Genomic DNA, 18,665 nt, shown 5'->3' with positions numbered 1-18,665 from the left:
CAAACATTTCTTCGGAGTGCTAACAATGGTTTTTCAAAATGTTACAACTTCTGCCGAACATCATATCAAGATATTTACATGAAATTATGTAGATGTCATGTCATGTAGATACTCGTAAATGGTACTGTAGTGGGAACAGTGAAACAAAATGTATTCCAAAAATACTGGGAACAAATGGAATTTTTGAACCTATTATATTTAAACGTAATTTTTAGAACGATATAAAAACCATAACTAAAATGTGATTGAATAGATTGACTATTTAAACGAATTTATAATAATTAAATTAGAATCACCTCCCAATTAAAGAAAACGCTGGTTTAAGTATTTAATTTGTATTTCAAATATAGTTACATTTAAATTTATATTGCCACGAAAATGACTCCCATACCCTCACACATTGGCCTCCTCCTTAAATAATTTTATGATTTCCGTTTGTTACATTTGTATGAATATACGACTATAATATATGGAACAAGATCACATCACAACGTGAATTATAGTAACAACTATAGCTTTTGTCAAGGCTGCACTCTAAGAATAACATTCAAAAACGATTGCATCTGTTTTAAATTCTTTTGAAATGTTCATGATAAATTTAATGCCTTGATTTGTATGGTTCAAATTGGGGCGTGTTCTTTAAATGTTTTCCAAATTGGTCTTGTTCTCGGTTTTCAAGGAGCAGAGGCAGCATCAAAAGAGTCGGAAATGCTATTTAGTTTTGTTGTGTTTCTAACCGAAAATAAACTATTACAGCCACATCCAAAAGCAAAACAATAAACCCGATTTCGCTAACAGTCGGTAGAAGAAGTGGGCTGATCTTGTGCGTTGTTTTTCTTTGTTGCATTGCCTTGCAAAATGTGACTTTCTTGTTTGGTGTCATCAGTCTCAGTTTTCGACTTGGGTAGGTTCTTTCGCTCTTGTTCATCATTGTTAACATTCTCCTCGTCCTCATCATCGTCGTAGTTGGTTGGTTCCTCGCCCTTGCGCAAAAGCTTGCCAACCAGCTCATATTTTTCTAAATAACATCATAAAAACGTTAGTTACTAATGGACCTGGGCATATATACGATTTAATTACCCTTGAACTGCATTTCCCATTCGCGCACAGAGTCCATTTGCACGCCACTTAAATCGCTCAGGTCATCGTATTCATCCTTGTCGATTGCTTCCACGCTGAAATTGGCCAAGTTTCGGGAGGCATCTCTTCCCGCAAAAGTGGCGTATGGCCCACCTGCAAAACAGAGCATTATATGTTACCATCTACTCGTAGTTTGTTGGTGTCAGCAGTCTGGTCATCATGACCACGGCAGAATAGATAGAGGATAGTACAATCAAGTGCGCAACTTTAGGGTTTTCTGCGCATCTACGTCACAAGTGTCATGCATCTTGCTCGCACGCCTTAGTTCTAGTAAGAATACTTAATGGAAAAGTGCAATGCGTTGTTTCTGATTTCAGTTCAAAGACACTAACTTTGAACATTTCCTTTAGGAATGAAGAACTATTTCCTCAAATATTAACAGTACTTAATAGGCCGACTAATCTAAAGTGGCTACGATTAAATAACTATCTCATAAATACTTAACAAAAACTACGATCATGGTGAATTATTTTCGCATTTCATGATTAACTATAAATTATTTTGAAACACCTCGTCGGCATTATTTAATTATTGAAATTCTGTTAGATAGTTGCGTTATCTCAGAACGAAAAGTTTCTTGTTGATAAGCCGTTAATCTAAGCGCAAAAAAATGACGAAATATAGCAGAGATATGAGCAAATGTCGTGGAACTTCCAAGTCATATCTCCTCCCACAAAAATTAAATGTGATTAAGAAAGTTACAGATATCACGAAACCCAATAATGGTGATGTAGCATTGCAATTATAGATAGACATCGTATGTGAATAAAAATAGGGGGATCTTCGCAATCTGGCTTACATAGACAAAGGTATAATAAATACAAAAAAGATCCCATATTTATAATCGGCTAAATATTAATTTAAAATGTTACTTCGTAGCCGCTTTAATTTAAATATTTATAATCAAGCACTCACCTGGACCGTAAAAACGCCTTCCTTTGCTAACATCGTAAACGATTCCATTGACGGCAACCAAAACGCGGCCATCCGGCTGATTTCCATCGTACTGGCGAAGCTCCTTCACGGTAAAATCGCGGCGAATTTTGGGTAACTGAGGTTCGGATGGCTTTGCAACGCCAACGGATGGAACTTCGGTGCGATCCCGAACGATTTTATAGACCAGGAAACAGATGATGGCCAGAAGAGCAAGGTTCATCGGACTGTACAGGATTTCGCGCAGTATGTTGCCCAGAAATGAGGAATCATCGTTGTTTAGATTATTGCCTATTTCCTTGTCGTAGGCCGAGTTGGGATCTGCACCAACTTTGGATTCCATCTTGTTCGGGTAGTTTATTTATTTACTTCACTGGATGTCGCTATGCACTGAATCTTACAATATTGTACATCAACCTGCGAATTGTGTATACCGTCATTGGATTATTCGTTATCGGATTTTATGTAAAAGAGCGGTTCGGTATTCAGAAAAAAAGGTAAATGTATGTGAGCGCATTGGTAATGGATCAAAATATATGTACATATGTAATTGCAATGTAAATTCCAAAGTTTATTAGCTCACCTTTTAGACGTGCCGTTTCGATTCGATTATTCTCATATTCCTGTGTCCAATTCTTTCTGCGCAACAATGATTTCATAAATTAATATTTTTATTGCCCAGCAGCACCGACCTTTTGCGACTTACTGTATTTACACTTTTACGAACTACCAATGAAAATTGTGACAATGATTTTAGTAGGTTAAAGGTCTTTCATTACTAAAAAGTAATCGACAAAAGCGATAGCAGCGTGTTGTCAAACACCAAATAGGTCTAACGCGGTATTCACACTAAAAATGTTCTGAGGGAACGGTGGAAAAACCGATAACTATGCAGCGTCAGTTTTCACTGGACGGAGATTCCAGGTCTCAAACGTATTTATATTAGGATTTTTAAGCAACTGACGTAATTTCATAATTTTCATGGCTTGCGTTATAGTTTAGATTATTTCGCATATTATCCACAAACGAAAAATTTAAAATTTTAAATTTTTAACCGAATAATTTGACGATTAAAAGGGAACTCCAAGTAACCAACGTCTGAAAATTACCTATAATTCTGTGGATTATGGAGTTTGAATAAAAAGCTTTATAACAAACGGTTACGCAGTGCAAGTAGGCTATCCGCAAAAATAAGTGGAGCGAAGTACCGGAATCTTCTGTCCATCTCTAACGCATTTTTTAACCCAAGTGGCTGGTCACACTGATGTTATTCCACATTATTATTTGTATTGTATTCTATTTTATCTAATCTAGGCAATATATTTGAGGCAACTAGACTAAATGTTAAGCATTCGTGTTTTAAGGCTACAAAATGGACTCTCAGTTCTTAACAATGCATGCCAATTGGCACTTTCGCGAAACAAGAGCTCCAAAAGGTCGAGTAAAGACAACGTAACGCGCCAGGGAAAAATATTTGGCTCGTTGTTTGGAAATCGGCTGAAGGGCAGCAAAAACCATTGGTATCCATCGCCCGACGCTGGTGCATCCGGCAATCAAAAGTCACTGCACGCCTTGAAATTTGGAACCCCACACTCGAAGACAACTGCGAGTCACAACAGCCGACGCATGTCCGTTCTGAACAAGTTGTTCATGACGAACATCACCGATATTCTGGCCACCGGCGCAGTTGCCGATTCTATCGTGGGACGGGGAGTGCAGATTTCATATGTCAAGATCACCAGCGACTTCTCCCGGATCAATGTCTATTGGATGGGCAAGGATGGCGGGGAGAACCAAGAGCTCGAGAACACATTGAATCGTATGAGCGGCAGACTGCAGCACGAGCTGTCGCAGCTCCATCTGATGGGCGAAGTGCCAAAGATCAAGTTTGTCCGGGACAAAACGAGCACTGGTCTCCATCAGGTGCAGGAGGTTCTGTCCAGGATTGATCTTCAGCATAGTTACTCTAGTTCAAATGCGGAAGTTGAAGAAAGCAATACAGAGAGTTGTCAGACTGCTGCGGATGAGGAATGGCCGGAGATGCGACAGGATTTCCTCAGTTTTAACCAAAGCTCAGTTATGGACAAGATTCTCGGCAAGATGCGCAAGTCCAAAGAGGCCTGGGTCCATCATAGGCAAAATATTGCCAAGACCTAACGTGTGTTGATTCCTTTGCCTTATGTACATAATATTAATAATTAAAGTGTTATTTAATACCATGCAACGTGGGTTATAGTGTCGAAAATAGCGGTTGCGGTCCTTAAACGTATAATCATTTTCTAATAACGTTGGCTACGTTTGATCCTAAAAAGTTCATCATGTTGAGTGCTTTAAAATAGAGCATCGACTGCATTCGTAAATAGAGCTTTAACGGCTTATAATTGAATGTCAAAGGTCAAATCAACACCATACTCGATTATGCTGTTGTATATCGAATGCAGTTGCTTTTAAAGCCTGCGCAATGCGCCTCCGTTATCGATATTAAAGCAAAGACGCAGAAAAGGTGGACATGCGCAAGAAATGAATAGTTATAAAAGCTTTTAATATTTGGTATACATTTCCATTTGGATATGCCCAGTGTAGCTGTACTTTAAATTAAATTAATAGATACCAATCACTTGCAAGTTGATGCAGCCCAATCAGCTGTTTTTGATAGTTGCGATAGTGGGCGACCTTGCGCTTGAATTGTTATCGATAGCGGATTCAGCGCTGGCGCCAACACCTCACGATTAGTATCAAGCCCAGCACTAAGCTTTGGCATATTGAACTATTCGATATATCGATGTATCGCCGCGAGTGACGAGTGATTCTCCCAGCCCTATCAATTATACCAAAAAATCAGACCAGGCCAGCTTATCGGGTACAGATTGATTACTTACTTGCATCTCTAGTTTTAGTCGAAAAAATCCATTGAAACGATTTGGAAGCGGAGTGTGGTGATTGTCGTCAGTTTGCACAATAAGAAGAATATTTGTTTAAAAGACCAAAGCCCAAATTGTTGATGCGTTCTTGCAGTGCGCTTTTTGTGGCGATAAACAACATGACATCCACACTAACACAACACTGTTACGCCTGAGAAATAAGTGACAATTGGAAAAGTCGATGATAGTTTCGTTTGGGAGTATATATACAAATTCTTTTTTGTGTAAATGTCGATAAACACTTTTGCTTGCAACCCAACAATCATACCCACCTTTACCACTTCGCGATTCCAATGAGTTTCGCTATATCGCCATTATAATCAGAAGAAGCATGAAAGGTTATTGTGGTGGTACATACCATATATCGGGTTAATCGTGTGGGAGAATGAGTAACTCATGAGTGCTCTCCAATAACGATTTCTGTTTGCAATTCGCTTCTTTTCTTTTCCCCCCATTTTTTCAATTTTCTGTGTGGATATTTTTTTTTTAATCTATACGGCTATATACATGTTGTGTATGAAAAGGAAAGTGATGGAACGCATGAAAGTATTTATAATGCAGTAATTGTAATTTGCAGAGGAGTGTGCAGTGCAGAAAAGCCAGCGATTCAAGGAAACAACAAAAGAAAAACAAGAGGGGAGCAGGAATAACGGAAACAAAATACGAGTTGGGATCGCAGTTCGATCTGATTCTGATCTGAGTATCTAATCTTATCTAATTGTGTGGGAAATCAGACCTCGCCGCAATGGATAATTTAATAACAATTGTAAACAAGCTGCAAGATGCGTTCACATCGCTCGGCGTCCACATGCAATTGGATCTGCCGCAGATCGCGGTGGTCGGTGGCCAATCAGCTGGCAAGAGTTCCGTTTTGGAGAACTTCGTGGGCAAGTGAGTATCCCCAACGCCTTATCACCATATCACCATATCACCATACCCCAATATCACACTATCATATCACCCTATCAGTACCCAAAATATCTAGCCTATATTTTGATTGATAATGGACCTAAAGGCCTTTTTCGCCTGCAGCAAATCGATTTTTCTGCAAGCCAAGTTTTCTGTGAAAAGTAGCTTTTTATTTCTATAATTTCTCGGTTTAATGGGGAGCCCACGTTGCTCGAAAAACTATGACTAATGGCTGATAACACAAACTTTCAGCAGTTTTTCGTTGTTTATCAACAATCAATAATTGCAGTGTTCGAAACAAGTGTATCTGCCCATTATGACCAAACCATATCAGTGGTCTTAACTTAATTATAATGATAAGAAAATATATCTTCCGCCTGCACAAAGCTCTTGAAAATTCCAAAAACACCACGGCTCAGGAATTTTCACCAATGAATTCAAGAACACCTATTTCCAAATTGTTAAACAGAAATCTAAATTGTGTGTATCAATGCGATTTCTTGTGTTTGTATCTATAAGCCTGCGCTGTCTCTCATTTTTCTTTGTTAGTGTCCACTCTAAATACAAACATAACGAAAACAAAGACTTACGCCCCAAAAAGTGCAGATAAGGCCAATGATAGTACGGCCGAGTTTTAAGTTTTCCCCACTTTTACGTCCGATTTGTGAAGTAACTCTGGTTCTATATGACTTTCCATGTTTACTTCCGAAAATCGTTGGAAAAGTTTGACCTCTTTTCGAGTTGATTTACGTATTTTCCACGGCTAGCCAAGGAGTGCTCTAAAAAAGAACATTAATCAATATGTCCATTCATGTATTTACAAACTGCATTAAACCATGTAAAGTTTGTGCTTACATAAGCCCACTATGTTCAAAATAGTCCAGATAGATTTCGCATGCGCCGTGGTTTATATGTATGTATGTACATGTGTATGTATATATGTATGTCAATTAGGGTGGTTCACCCGCCCGCCCACCTGGCACACTGAGCCATCGGAGGAAACGAGAGAGGCAGCCACCCACGGCCACCAGGCCAAAGTTTTAATGTCACGGAATATTAAGGCTTCTATTAACTAGGTAGTACAAACAGGATGCAGGTGACCAAACTGGTCGAAATGCCCCATGCCCCATTTCTCATTTGATTTATTAGCTTGGCTATCCAATACCTCTTCATTACCTACTTAGAGGTATTAAAAAATTCGTCTTGGTGCCAAAAACCTTGAGGGGTTTACATGTTAACACGACAGTTTTGGTGTCCTGAAGTCGTTGAGTTCCCAGTTAGGTTGTAGTACTTAGGCGGCTTAAACCACTACTTTTTAATGCTTTATGCGTACTTCTTTAGCACAATAGTATTCCCCAAACATATTCCGTATATAACTTAACTCTCCTGATTCTTATATAATTCCATTATTAAATACAAAATGTTTCCCTATTCTACAGAGATTTCTTGCCGCGTGGCTCTGGTATCGTGACTCGCAGACCGCTCATCTTGCAACTGATCAATGGAGTTACCGGTAAGCCGAGCCTTCGATATCATTTAGGAGCTCTAGTTTAAAGCCATTTTCCATTTGTTGCAGAATATGGAGAGTTCCTGCACATCAAAGGCAAGAAGTTCTCCAGTTTCGATGAGATCAGAAAAGAAATCGAAGATGAAACGGATCGTGTGACCGGTAGTAACAAAGGCATTTCAAACATTCCAATTAATTTGCGCGTCTACTCGCCGCACGTACTCAATCTAACCCTGATCGATTTGCCCGGTCTGACAAAGGTGGCCATTGGCGATCAGCCGGTGGATATTGAGCAGCAAATTAAGCAGATGATATTCCAATTTATTCGCAAAGAGACTTGTTTAATTCTGGCTGTGACCCCGGCCAACACCGATCTGGCCAACTCGGATGCCCTCAAGCTGGCCAAGGAGGTGGATCCACAGGGTGTGCGGACCATTGGCGTTATAACCAAGCTGGATCTGATGGACGAGGGCACCGATGCACGCGACATTCTGGAGAACAAGCTGCTCCCGCTGCGCCGTGGCTACATTGGTGTGGTGAACAGATCCCAGAAGGATATCGAGGGACGCAAGGACATCCACCAGGCGTTGGCCGCCGAGCGCAAGTTCTTCTTGAGCCATCCCTCCTACCGGCACATGGCCGACCGTCTCGGCACCCCCTACTTGCAGCGCGTCCTCAACCAACAACTAACCAACCACATCAGGGACACGTTACCTGGCCTGCGGGATAAGTTGCAGAAACAGATGCTCACCCTGGAGAAGGAGGTGGAGGAGTTCAAGCACTTTCAGCCAGGCGATGCCAGCATCAAAACAAAAGCTATGCTCCAGTAAGTGCAGAAATGGATTGCAGTTTGTATCGATAGATTAACATGGTGTATTCATATTTTTACAGAATGATTCAGCAGCTGCAATCAGACTTCGAGCGAACTATTGAGGGCAGCGGCTCAGCTTTGGTGAACACAAATGAGCTCTCAGGTGGCGCCAAGATCAATCGCATTTTCCATGAACGGTAGGTGTCTGGTATTTTTGAAACCCCTAAATCTTTTGATAACATCTCTTTGCTTCAGTCTGCGCTTTGAGATTGTTAAGATGGCTTGTGATGAAAAGGAACTGCGACGAGAGATCTCATTTGCAATTCGAAATATCCACGGTATTCGCGTTGGCCTCTTCACACCCGACATGGCGTTCGAGGCGATTGTCAAGCGGCAGATAGCGCTGCTCAAGGAGCCGGTTATCAAGTGTGTCGATCTAGTCGTACAGGAACTTTCTGTGGTTGTGCGCATGTGCACAGCTAAAGTAAGTTAGCTAATTCGCTGCACCGAGCTCTACACTGAGTCTAAATTGCATTATCTTTGTACAGATGAGTCGATACCCACGTCTGCGTGAGGAGACCGAACGTATTATCACAACACATGTGCGCCAACGCGAGCACAGCTGCAAGGAACAGATCCTTCTGCTCATTGACTTTGAGCTGGCCTACATGAACACCAACCATGAGGACTTCATTGGTTTTGCCAAGTACGTATTTGGTTGTTTGGAAGAGCATGTGGATAACTAAACCTTGATCTCATTCTAGCGCTCAAAATAAATCAGAGAACGCCAACAAAACTGGCACTCGTCAGCTGGGCAACCAAGTCATTCGAAAGGGTCACATGGTCATCCAGAACCTTGGTATCATGAAAGGTATGCACCATTCGCTTTCTTTCAAGTTCACCCTATGATTCTCAATCAACTGACTTTAATTTGGTTGGGGCAGTATCCTTCTAAATGGTGACAGAATGCTTTGTTAGAAATTTAGTTTGCGGCTAAACTTGTCACCGCTTGGTGGCGGGACATTTTTAACCTCTTATAATTTGTATTTTTTATGTGAAAATTGTGTTTGTCATTGAATGATTTAAAATTAGGACGATCTGGGCCGCTAAACGTACGATTTTTCAGTCCTTCCACAGGTATTATCATGTTTTCTGTTGCTTTTGCTTTGCGTTCTTTGCATAATTAACCAACCGCCAAACCGCCACTCTGCTTGTTTTACTTTCAATCATTCTTAAATCACACGTATTGATTTTCGCATGTGTGTCTTGCAGGTGGATCGCGTCCCTATTGGTTTGTGCTGACATCCGAGAGCATCTCCTGGTATAAGGACGAGGATGAGAAGGAGAAGAAGTTTATGCTGCCGTTGGATGGTTTAAAATTGCGTGATATTGAGCAGGGATTTATGTCAATGTCTAGACGTGTTACATTTGCTTTATTTAGTCCCGATGGACGTAATGTTTATAAGGTTAGTAATTTTTGTTAACATACAAAAAAATGAATTTTAAATGATTTCAGAAAACAAAACCAGAGAAAAACTTTTAAATCAAAATAACTAAACAAACAAACAAAAGCAATTTTTGAAGATATTTTTACGCAAAATATTTCAAATCTTCATTATATTACCCCAATTTGAATCCTTTGGTTAAAATAGTCGGGCAAGAGATCAATTAATTATTTTTTTGTATAATATAAAAATTACTATGTTTTTATCAACATTTAAGTCGAACTAAAGGAAAAGGAGCTTGCCGCGTCGTAAACTCCTTTTGCCTTTTGATTTCGTGATGCTATTAGCTTAAGAAGTTCACGGCTCTATTCGATTCACAATGAATCGCCCAAAAGTAGTCATCCATCATTATCTAACCTCTCGATTGTATTCAAGCTTATAATACTTCCTAGAAACGTTGTTTCGACCCTGCACAGAATCGTTATGGTATCAGAATACGTTTCAAATCGATTTGGCACCTGGAACCTTGTTTGCAGCCAGGATAAAGTGCAGGATATATTCTTGTGATTTATACTGGCTGTCCAAGGTTAAAAGACGGGACTCTCCCCGCTTTCCATTGAAAATGTTTTATTCTGTGTAGTTCCTTAAAAGCTTTGAACCTTTTGCCTAAGACGAGGTTTCCGATAGCACTAACAGCCTGAAGAGCTAATCCTTAGTGGATGCAATGGGTGTAGGCTATAGCTATCTATTTCCTTCCTTTTCGGTACTTTTAGGAGGTTGTTTCCTTCCAACTCATTGTAAACCAGTCGACCTTTCATCCAGACTCCCCCATTTATGCCAGCAATTTCCTTGTCGCCTTTAAATACTTTGCTAGGCTAGTTTACACGCAACATAACAGCTCAACCAACAGTTTTGCCAGTGTAAAATCTAACCACATAAAACATCACTTAATACACAGATAAAACGCTTATTTTTAAGGTGCCAACGTTTTTTATATTTATAAGTCACTGCAAGCAATACTTGAAACGTCTGAACATTTAAAAAAGTATTTTTTGAGATTATATAACGCGTTTTCAGCAAGGCATCGCTCTGCACGGACTGCGAAATCCTGGATTCAAATGAACTGATGGTCTGATTTAATGAAAGAGTAATAACATCTTTCTGGATGTTTCTGGCTAGCTCGCTCAATTTCCTTATTTTATATGGAATATAACGCAATATAACCCACTTTGTTGTCGTTGCCAACATGGCTACTTTCATCTACAATTTTAGCTTTTATTACAAGTTTTGCGAACCATTTTCAACTAATCGATGAAGCCTCCTCTCTTCTGTGAGTCCGTCCGCATTGAAAACAGGATCTCGGAAACTGGGAAGTTTGCCACATCCTCGTTCGTCCTCAAGGATCTTCAAAGCAGTAGTCTATTTACTATATAGTAAATTCAGGACCAGCAGAGTGAACACATGGGTTTAGGACAAAAGCGAACCGTACCAACTAATCACCAACTTCCAGATCTGATTTTCCATTGAATGTAGTACCATAGGCTAAGCAAAGTGCTGTTGTATCAAAAATGTTTCATTCTCTGCCTTCGAACACCCGGTATTCTAGGACTACAAACAACTGGAGCTGTCGTGCGAGACCGTGGAGGATGTGGAGTCCTGGAAAGCTTCCTTCCTGCGAGCTGGTGTTTATCCCGAAAAGCAGGAGACTCAGGAAAATGGCGATGAGGTGCGTACACAGAAACCAGTAATCCTCACAAATATTCACTTGCCTCTGGCTAAATTCTACACTAATTGGATTTAGAAAAAAAAGCCCTAAATGAACTAGTGGCCCTATAGAAATATTATCCCGCTTGAAAAGTGTACTAGGCCTTTGGTTGTAAAATTAAACCCTATATGCTAAACTTAGCATCTCGCTCTATTTAAAAGCTGAGAACTTTAAGGTTGGGTTTTATATGTCCTTTCCTAAAGATATTTCAACTTAACTTGAAAACAATTCCGAATACTACATTATCTATATATTTATATATCTTTGTTTCCGCTGTTTCATTGACCAAATCAACAAAATAACTCGCAATATTGACGCTTTATATATGTATTCGTCAACCAGGAAGGACAAGAGGTTTGTTAATCTTTGCAAATTTTCGGATAATATTCATATATTATTTAGTATACTCATCCATTAAGTGTCGTATGCCGTATAAATGTATGCGATTTTGAATACTAATAACTAACACATTATTTTAACATCCCTTCGATCATTTTGCTTTCGTTTAATTTTTGCTGTTTCATTTTTAAAGTCTGGTGAGGCATTTCAGCCGTTATTAGATACAAATTGTTTATATTTAAAGCAAAAAAAATCGAAATTTATTATAATCAAACTTATTACTAACATATTAATTGGTTTAGTATTTGACAAAATTCATTAACTGCGGCTTAAAATGCCATCACATTCAACAAAATCATATGAGTCAAAAAAAAGATCTATAAAGCAGTGTATTCCTTAAATGCTAGAACACCTTGAAATCTGAAGATGGTGTAACCCCTTAAATGGTTAAAGGTGCGATTGATTACCACATCACAGGCCGAGTATTCTAAAATGGTTATGGATATGAATCGGATAACTTTGAAGTAGGGTTTACCCTAAAACTCAATCCACTCGGGCTGTGATGCATTTCTATTCATTAGCGAAAGTTGTAGTTTGTCGGACTTCCATCTTGTTTATTTAACTAACTTAGAATTACTGATGAAGATAGTCGGCAGTTCGACTATGGCATTGTTACTGGTTTCTTATAACAATTGTGAACATGTTGTTCTCTTCTATTTTTCCGCCACCTACCGAACAAAAAACGACCAATCTCTGAAACGCCAAAATACACACAAAATTAATCATTTCTTCCGGTTGGTTTTTTAGCAAAAAGTATGTTGATTTCAATTCTTTATATTGCGTTGATTCTTTTCCTTACGTAATTGTTGCATTTGCTCACAATCTAATTATTAATTTATACCCGCTACTCGTGCCATTACTCATTAAATATTTCCAATCCTATGGAAGATGTAGTCATGTCCGTTTTTCTGAATGATTTCGAAATTTGGAAATCGGTTTATGCTAACTAGTTGGGCTCAAACGGACTAAAAGTAGCGGGTACCACGTAGTCGGATACTCGGCTATATCGTTCCTCCTTGATTTTTATCAATTTCTAGATGACTTGTCTTCGATTTAAGTAAATACGAGTTATAGATATTTGTAAGGTCTATGTACATACACTATAACTATGCAGTTTTACTTAAATTTGACGGGCGTCCGGAGAGCATGCACTTTGACCTTTTCAAGTTCATTTGTATTATACTTTACTATTGGATTCATTTATTTCACTCAACGTTTTTAAAATATTGAAACGCATGCCACTCGAACTGTTCCAAAATGAGAGTTCGAAATCGCAATCACATTTATGTAATGAGTTATATAAGTTTCGGAAGATTAGGGTTTCAAAAATTTTGCCTTTGGAGGATTTTTCTGGTTTCGGTGGCTTATCATGTGTGCAAATGTTGGCTTTCCAATCCCTCAAAAGTTTTATTGCTTGGCGAGGTTTTAGAAATATCATGGTAAATTTTTTGCCATAACCCCAGTATTCAGAATCGAAAAAGATGGCATCACCTAAGTAAATAACCAATTAAACTCAGATTTTATTTAACTTAATGTAAAAATATTGTTAAAAAATACAGGGTCAGTGGTTTTGAAATAAAATATTCTAGACTTCTAGACAAGACTGTTGAGGGGTTACGCCACCCTGGAAAAAATTTGTAAAGGTTTCTTAAAGAAGTACCTTTTTTATGAGTGATGCAGCCATTTACTTCAAAACTTTTACTTTTGGTTCCTCCGCCGCCAGCAAATTTACAATACATGCATGTTTTCCTCGTTTTTTTTTTGTAAGTACTTGGAGTGTGGGTAGAGCGGGTGAAGGGTATCTTATAGTCGGACCCTCGACTGCAGGGTTTTTTCTCGTTTTTTATGTGCACGATTCAGTTGGTTATTTTGCTTTCAAATATTTATTGGGTTGGTTATTAGGTTTTTACATACCTATGCACTCTATAAAATTACCAACAATCATTTATGGACTATCAATATCCCACAACCAACCCCTATACGAATACTAAACAGTCGGCCAGCGAGGAGAGTTCCACCGATCCACAGCTAGAGCGGCAGGTCGAGACCATCCGTAATCTGGTTGACTCCTACATGAAGATCGTTACGAAGACCACCCGTGACATGGTGCCCAAAGCAATTATGATGCTCATCATCAACAATGCCAAGGACTTTATCAATGGCGAACTGCTGGCACATCTCTACGCGTCCGGTGATCAGGTAAGCTAACTACTAGCTAGATACTCCAGAAGATGTGGCAGTAATCATGACTATATCATTTGATTCACAGTCCCAGATGATGGAGGAGTCGGCTGAATCGGCCACACGGCGAGAGGAAATGCTGCGCATGTACCGTGCTTGCAAGGATGCATTACAGATCATAGGTGAGTACCGACATGAGTTCCTGTTTAAGCGGCTGTTATATATTTCTAAAATATTTATCCTTTCCATATTCAAGGCGACGTATCAATGGCCACCGTGTCCTCGCCATTGCCTCCGCCGGTTAAGAACGATTGGCTGCCCAGCGGCTTGGACAACCCACGTCTTTCTCCTCCAAGTCCAGGCGGCGTCAGAGGAAAGCCAGGACCTCCCGCACAGGTAAAACCAGTTGTTCAATTATTATCAAATAGAGTAGCAAGTAGGTCAATGTGTGTGTTTCCTTGCAGAGCTCCTTGGGTGGACGGAACCCACCATTGCCACCAGCTACCGGTCGCCCAGCGCCAGCGATTCCGAATCGCCCAGGAGGTGGGGCACCACCACTACCCGGCGGTCGTCCCGGAGGAGCTCTTCCCCCACCAATGCTCCCATCGTGAGTACCCTTCTATCTACCCTCTATCTACTTACTGCCAAATACACAAAGTCATATGTGGATCATTATTAAAGGGGACTGCTTTCATACAAACATCTTTTTTAAAGATTTAAATTTATCTAAATCTGTGTGCTCAATAATGATCCATGTATCAGGGGTGTCACAGAAATCCTTACCAAATGGGAAACCACGAGAAACCGAAACGGTCGCATTGCCACAGAAAAATACGAACAACTTGACTGCTTGGAATAGTTTGATTGGTATTTTGTTTATTTGTACGAAAGCTAAAATAATGTATTTTACACTGCAACATATATGGAACTTCTGAGCTCTTCCTCATAGATAAATGCCTTAAACAGAATGAATGCATAGTGAGTGAGATAGTATTCAAGGTCAGCAACACAATGAACGTAGATACAAACAAGATTTAAAGCCATTTGAATAATCTTACCTTCAGAGTAACTTGCTTACTTTTCTAATTAGATTTAAAGAGAATTTAAAGTTCATCGAACGAGATTTTTGTGGCACCTCTGTGTATTTAAGTTGTATTTTTGAATTCGTAATCGACAGTTGCGACTTCGTTTTATCTACTGTGTTTGCTGTTTAAAAATAACTAAAAGTTAGGTTTTTTGTGAATAATACAAGTGAATCTCGGCAAAAGACGTGAGTATTCACTCTATCATTATCCAACGTGACTTCGCCTAGGTATTACATGCAAATGGGTATCGAAAAAGCAAAACCAATGTAGATTTGGGAAGATGCATAAACCATGTACCTCACTTACGTTACTTAAAGTTTACTAACTGAAATCACAAATGTTGAAATACTAATTTCTAACAAAAATCTAAAATCTAACCGATGTTGCTAATGAGAAATTCAACTTATTTTATAGAAATTATGATTTCGACTGGGAATATTTTTGAATTAAGAAGTAAGAAAGAAAAAATTGTTTGAAAATGTGGCACTGCGAAAATTGAAGAGACATTTGAAGAGAATCAAAAATTCAAGCAAACCCGATTTCTGTGAAACCCCGTTCCGAATAAATCTTTTTGTAATATTCCAGTCATTTTTGAGGATAAGTGTTAAATTTAAGTTGAATAATAATGTGCTTGGACCAGATTTCCCGAACAAACTTAATAAAACTCTTTTGTTGTCTCTTTTTTCTCTTTCTATGTGAAACGATAAAAACGCAAACACTATTAAATCACACACTCCACACAACACCAACTCAAAAAAAAAACAATGAAAATAAAATAAATTTCAAACCAATTAATACGAACAGGCGTCGTTAAATTGTTGTCAGCGTCGAGAGACAAGAGACATCTATGTATCTAGGGGATGAATCTGCAAAAAGTAGCTTGCTGACGATTTAACCAACCACAAAACAATACCCAAACAAACAATTCTACTTTCAACAATTGTAATTTGATATTATTCCGGCAAAATCCAGAAATCAACAACGATGGGAAATCGATACATTTGAATCGCTTGCGTATTATTGTAGTCGTATATATATAATCTGAAGCGTTGAAACTGATATAAATTCGTAATATGTGAAAAGCAACTAGTCGAGATGCACATGATTTCTTTAATTCCATAAGATGTTTTTCGTAATGTCTACTTTCCTGTGTAGATATATACAATATATACATACATATGTGTACAAATGTATGTGCATTTGTTCGTGCATGCCTAATTAATTATTATTATTATTTGATTAATTGATTAATTGAGTACTCGATGTTCCCCCCCATTATCAACGGCATAAGCTCAAAAGTTATGTAAACTATTTGTACGGGCAGATGCTTAGTGACGATATTAACCAATGATCTTAATTATATAGCTAACTATTAATAAATAGCTTTCGTTAACTGCATTGTGTTGTTGTTGATGTTAAACTATAAAACCCAATTAAATTAGAAAATGTTAGGTAACGCAGCGTTGAGAACATTTCAAGTCAGTCACAAAGTATTTCCTTGAACTTAAAGCAAACCAAACTAAACTAAACTAACAACTTAACAACTAAAATCGAACTAACTAAATACTAAATTACCCCTTCCATTTAACGGAAATGCACACTGCAATTACATATTGGGATTCAAATTACATAATTAAGTAGGACTTGCTTTTGCTTTTCGCTATATCGTAATCATACTATAATTTGTTCGCCATCAAATTCGATTAATTTCTGTAAGAAAAATGTTATATTCCCCATCCGGATTCTCGGATTTGTGGAATCATCAGCTGTCCCGTTTCCAAGAAACGATTAAGTTACAGGATTAAGTTAACGCTTATTTGTATTGTCCATTCCTCTTCGTATTTGTATGTAGGCTTTTGCTTAAGTTTTCGTCAGGTCAGAAATCGAGATACTGATTTGAATTCGTTGAGAGCAGGTTTTTTTGATTGCGAAATTAGCAGAGATTTTGTTGAGTGATTTGTATCGATTCCCAGGAACATACAAAAAAATGATTTACCACAATTATATGTATAACCATAATTATAGCCAATGTCATTAAATATATATTTTTTTTTAATTGACATTAAACCGATTTTTTGCCACGACAACCCTAAAAATATCTATATACATATATATATATATACAAAATACGTGTTTCCAATATTTTTATGTACAATGTATTATTTATAATGTTGATTACAAATATATAAGTCATGAAAATACTCTTGTGACTTACTCAAATGGATTGTGACGATGGAAATATGCAGCAAATTAAATTACATATGACCAGTTTACGTATACACAAATAAAGTGCATAAATAAATACATAAATTGTTCGTATTACATAAGTGTGTATTGCTTACTGGCGGGGTATAGGCGACTACCTAATACCTATTACCCATTACCCATTGCTCTATGTTTGGTGTGTATCTAGGAGTCGATACCTGTGCAGATGCATGTACGTAAATGGCGAAGTCGAAGTCGAAGTTGGGTAATGCTAGAGTGATCATCGGTGTATTCAAACTACAACAGATCCGAATGATTTGAATTTAGATATATGCATAACTAAAGGCTATGAAGGTTATGGGTGTTGTTCCCTCGATTCAAGCATTTGCCCAAAAAGTTACCCAAAACTAAATAATCCCCCCTTGTTCATTTTCAAAGCCGTGTCTCCGGAGCTGTCGGCGGCGCCCTCGTCCAGCAATCGGGAGCCAATCGCTATGTGCCGGAGAGTATGCGTGGACAGGTTAACCAGGCGGTGGGCCAGGCAGCCATCAATGAGTTGTCCAATGCCTTCAGTTCGCGATTCAAGTAATGCCCTCAAGCGCTGAGCACAATATGCAGAGTTTGCTAATTATTTACAGAAAGTTAGAGCAGCCGGCACGCGCGCCCCTCATATCATATCATTTTTTATCAAAGATGTATCATCACCGCACCCAAATCGAAGATGGCAATGTGTATCTGTGTCTGTGTATGGTTTGAAAATTTGAGTTATGGAAAAATTCAAAACGGTGTGCTACGTGATCTTTGGTTAATTCTACATTCAAATTAGTGCTTTCGAATCGATTTCATCGTGGATAACATTTACTTTTTAAAGTATATTTAAAAGTGAAATAAATAAATTTATTTTCCAAAACGAGTATTTATATGTAAAACACAGCTAGCTTCATAGTTTTCGTTTACGGAGGGTATTATATGATATTTGAATCGCAGTGAAAGAAGGCGGATTGAGTGCAGGAATGCAATAAAGCCAGTATTTTTTTAAAGCTCAAATGAAACCGAAGAAATATCTAAAAAGAAAATCGTTAATTGCAATGTTACAATGCTTCTACATTGATGGTAAAAATCTAACTATGTACTCACTCTAAACCTTGTATCAACTATCCTCAGAGCAATGAATTATATGCGAACACATATTATTTAGCATCGATATGTGCGCAAGAAATTATACAAAACCTATTCAATGATAAATATTGTGTGTGTTAAGGTTATGGTCTTTAACGATTCTTGTTTATAGACGTTTGTTAATAAGAAAATAAAGAAAAATAAATTATTCGCGTTGCCTTTTATTACTTGGATTCTTTTGGTAA

General features: G+C 38.3%; 3 protein-coding genes across 13 annotated transcripts; 2 read left to right on the top strand and 1 right to left on the bottom strand.

The window, feature by feature from the left end:
* Positions 1–319: 319 nt before the first annotated feature.
* LOC122623680 (membrane-associated progesterone receptor component 1) lies at positions 320–2,878 on the bottom strand. Of its 2 annotated transcripts, XM_043802964.1 has the most exons (5): positions 2,780–2,878; positions 2,657–2,712; positions 2,056–2,490; positions 1,081–1,233; positions 320–1,018 (listed from the first exon to the last, which is right to left on the bottom strand). In XM_043802964.1, exons 3-5 carry the CDS (start codon positions 2,414–2,416, stop codon positions 792–794), a joined length of 741 nt encoding a protein of 246 aa, XP_043658899.1. In that variant the 5' UTR covers positions 2,417–2,490; positions 2,657–2,712; positions 2,780–2,878; the 3' UTR covers positions 320–791. The 2 variants fall into 2 exon arrangements, with proteins under 2 accessions (XP_043658899.1, XP_043658900.1); XM_043802965.1 differs by having other exon boundaries at positions 2,657–2,819.
* Positions 2,879–3,338: 460 nt separating this feature from the next.
* Positions 3,339–4,292, top strand: LOC122624462 (putative ribosome-binding factor A, mitochondrial). The gene has a single exon (XM_043804008.1). The coding sequence runs from the start codon at positions 3,415–3,417 to the stop codon at positions 4,228–4,230; it is 816 nt and encodes a 271-aa protein (XP_043659943.1). The 5' UTR covers positions 3,339–3,414; the 3' UTR covers positions 4,231–4,292.
* Positions 4,293–4,821: 529 nt separating this feature from the next.
* On the top strand, positions 4,822–18,630 carry LOC122624878 (dynamin). Of its 10 annotated transcripts, none has more exons than XM_043804623.1 (17): positions 4,822–4,933; positions 5,572–5,885; positions 7,343–7,416; positions 7,480–8,236; positions 8,302–8,418; positions 8,477–8,705; positions 8,770–8,927; positions 8,986–9,092; positions 9,494–9,687; positions 11,273–11,392; positions 11,774–11,785; positions 12,578–12,583; positions 13,826–14,029; positions 14,100–14,193; positions 14,268–14,407; positions 14,476–14,618; positions 17,740–18,630. In XM_043804623.1, the coding sequence occupies exons 2-17, from the start codon at positions 5,740–5,742 to the stop codon at positions 17,888–17,890; spliced, it is 2,652 nt and encodes an 883-aa protein (XP_043660558.1). In that variant the 5' UTR covers positions 4,822–4,933; positions 5,572–5,739; the 3' UTR covers positions 17,891–18,630. The 10 variants fall into 10 exon arrangements, with proteins under 10 accessions (XP_043660558.1, XP_043660557.1, XP_043660562.1 ...); XM_043804622.1 differs by lacking the exon at positions 4,822–4,933 and adding an exon at positions 4,941–5,018; XM_043804627.1 differs by lacking the exon at positions 4,822–4,933 and adding an exon at positions 4,962–5,009.
* The last annotated feature ends 35 nt before the right edge of the window (positions 18,631–18,665 follow it).

The sequence above is a fragment of the Drosophila teissieri genome, chromosome X, assembly GCF_016746235.2.
Source record: "Drosophila teissieri strain GT53w chromosome X, Prin_Dtei_1.1, whole genome shotgun sequence".
NCBI lineage: Eukaryota > Metazoa > Arthropoda > Insecta > Diptera > Drosophilidae > Drosophila > Drosophila teissieri.
This window is presented reverse-complemented; position numbering and strand designations above follow the sequence as displayed.

Excerpts from the sequence above, each read along its gene's own strand:
- LOC122624462 (XM_043804008.1), top strand. The coding sequence starts at position 3,415 with ATGTTAAGCATTCGTGTTTTAAGGCTACAAAATGGACTCTCAGTTCTT.
- LOC122623680 (XM_043802964.1), bottom strand. The coding sequence starts at position 2,416 with ATGGAATCCAAAGTTGGTGCAGATCCCAACTCGGCCTACGACAAGGAA. Across the intron at positions 1,234-2,055 it reads AAGGCGTTTTTACGGTCCAG|GTGGGCCATACGCCACTTTT; the intron begins GTGAGTGCTTGA and ends TCTGTTTTGCAG. Across the intron at positions 1,019-1,080 it reads ATGGGAAATGCAGTTCAAGG|AAAAATATGAGCTGGTTGGC; the intron begins GTAATTAAATCG and ends GATGTTATTTAG.
- LOC122624878 (XM_043804623.1), top strand. The coding sequence starts at position 5,740 with ATGGATAATTTAATAACAATTGTAAACAAGCTGCAAGATGCGTTCACA. Across the intron at positions 8,706-8,769 it reads TGCGCATGTGCACAGCTAAA|ATGAGTCGATACCCACGTCT; the intron begins GTAAGTTAGCTA and ends ATCTTTGTACAG. Across the intron at positions 9,093-9,493 it reads GAACCTTGGTATCATGAAAG|GTGGATCGCGTCCCTATTGG; the intron begins GTATGCACCATT and ends TGTGTCTTGCAG.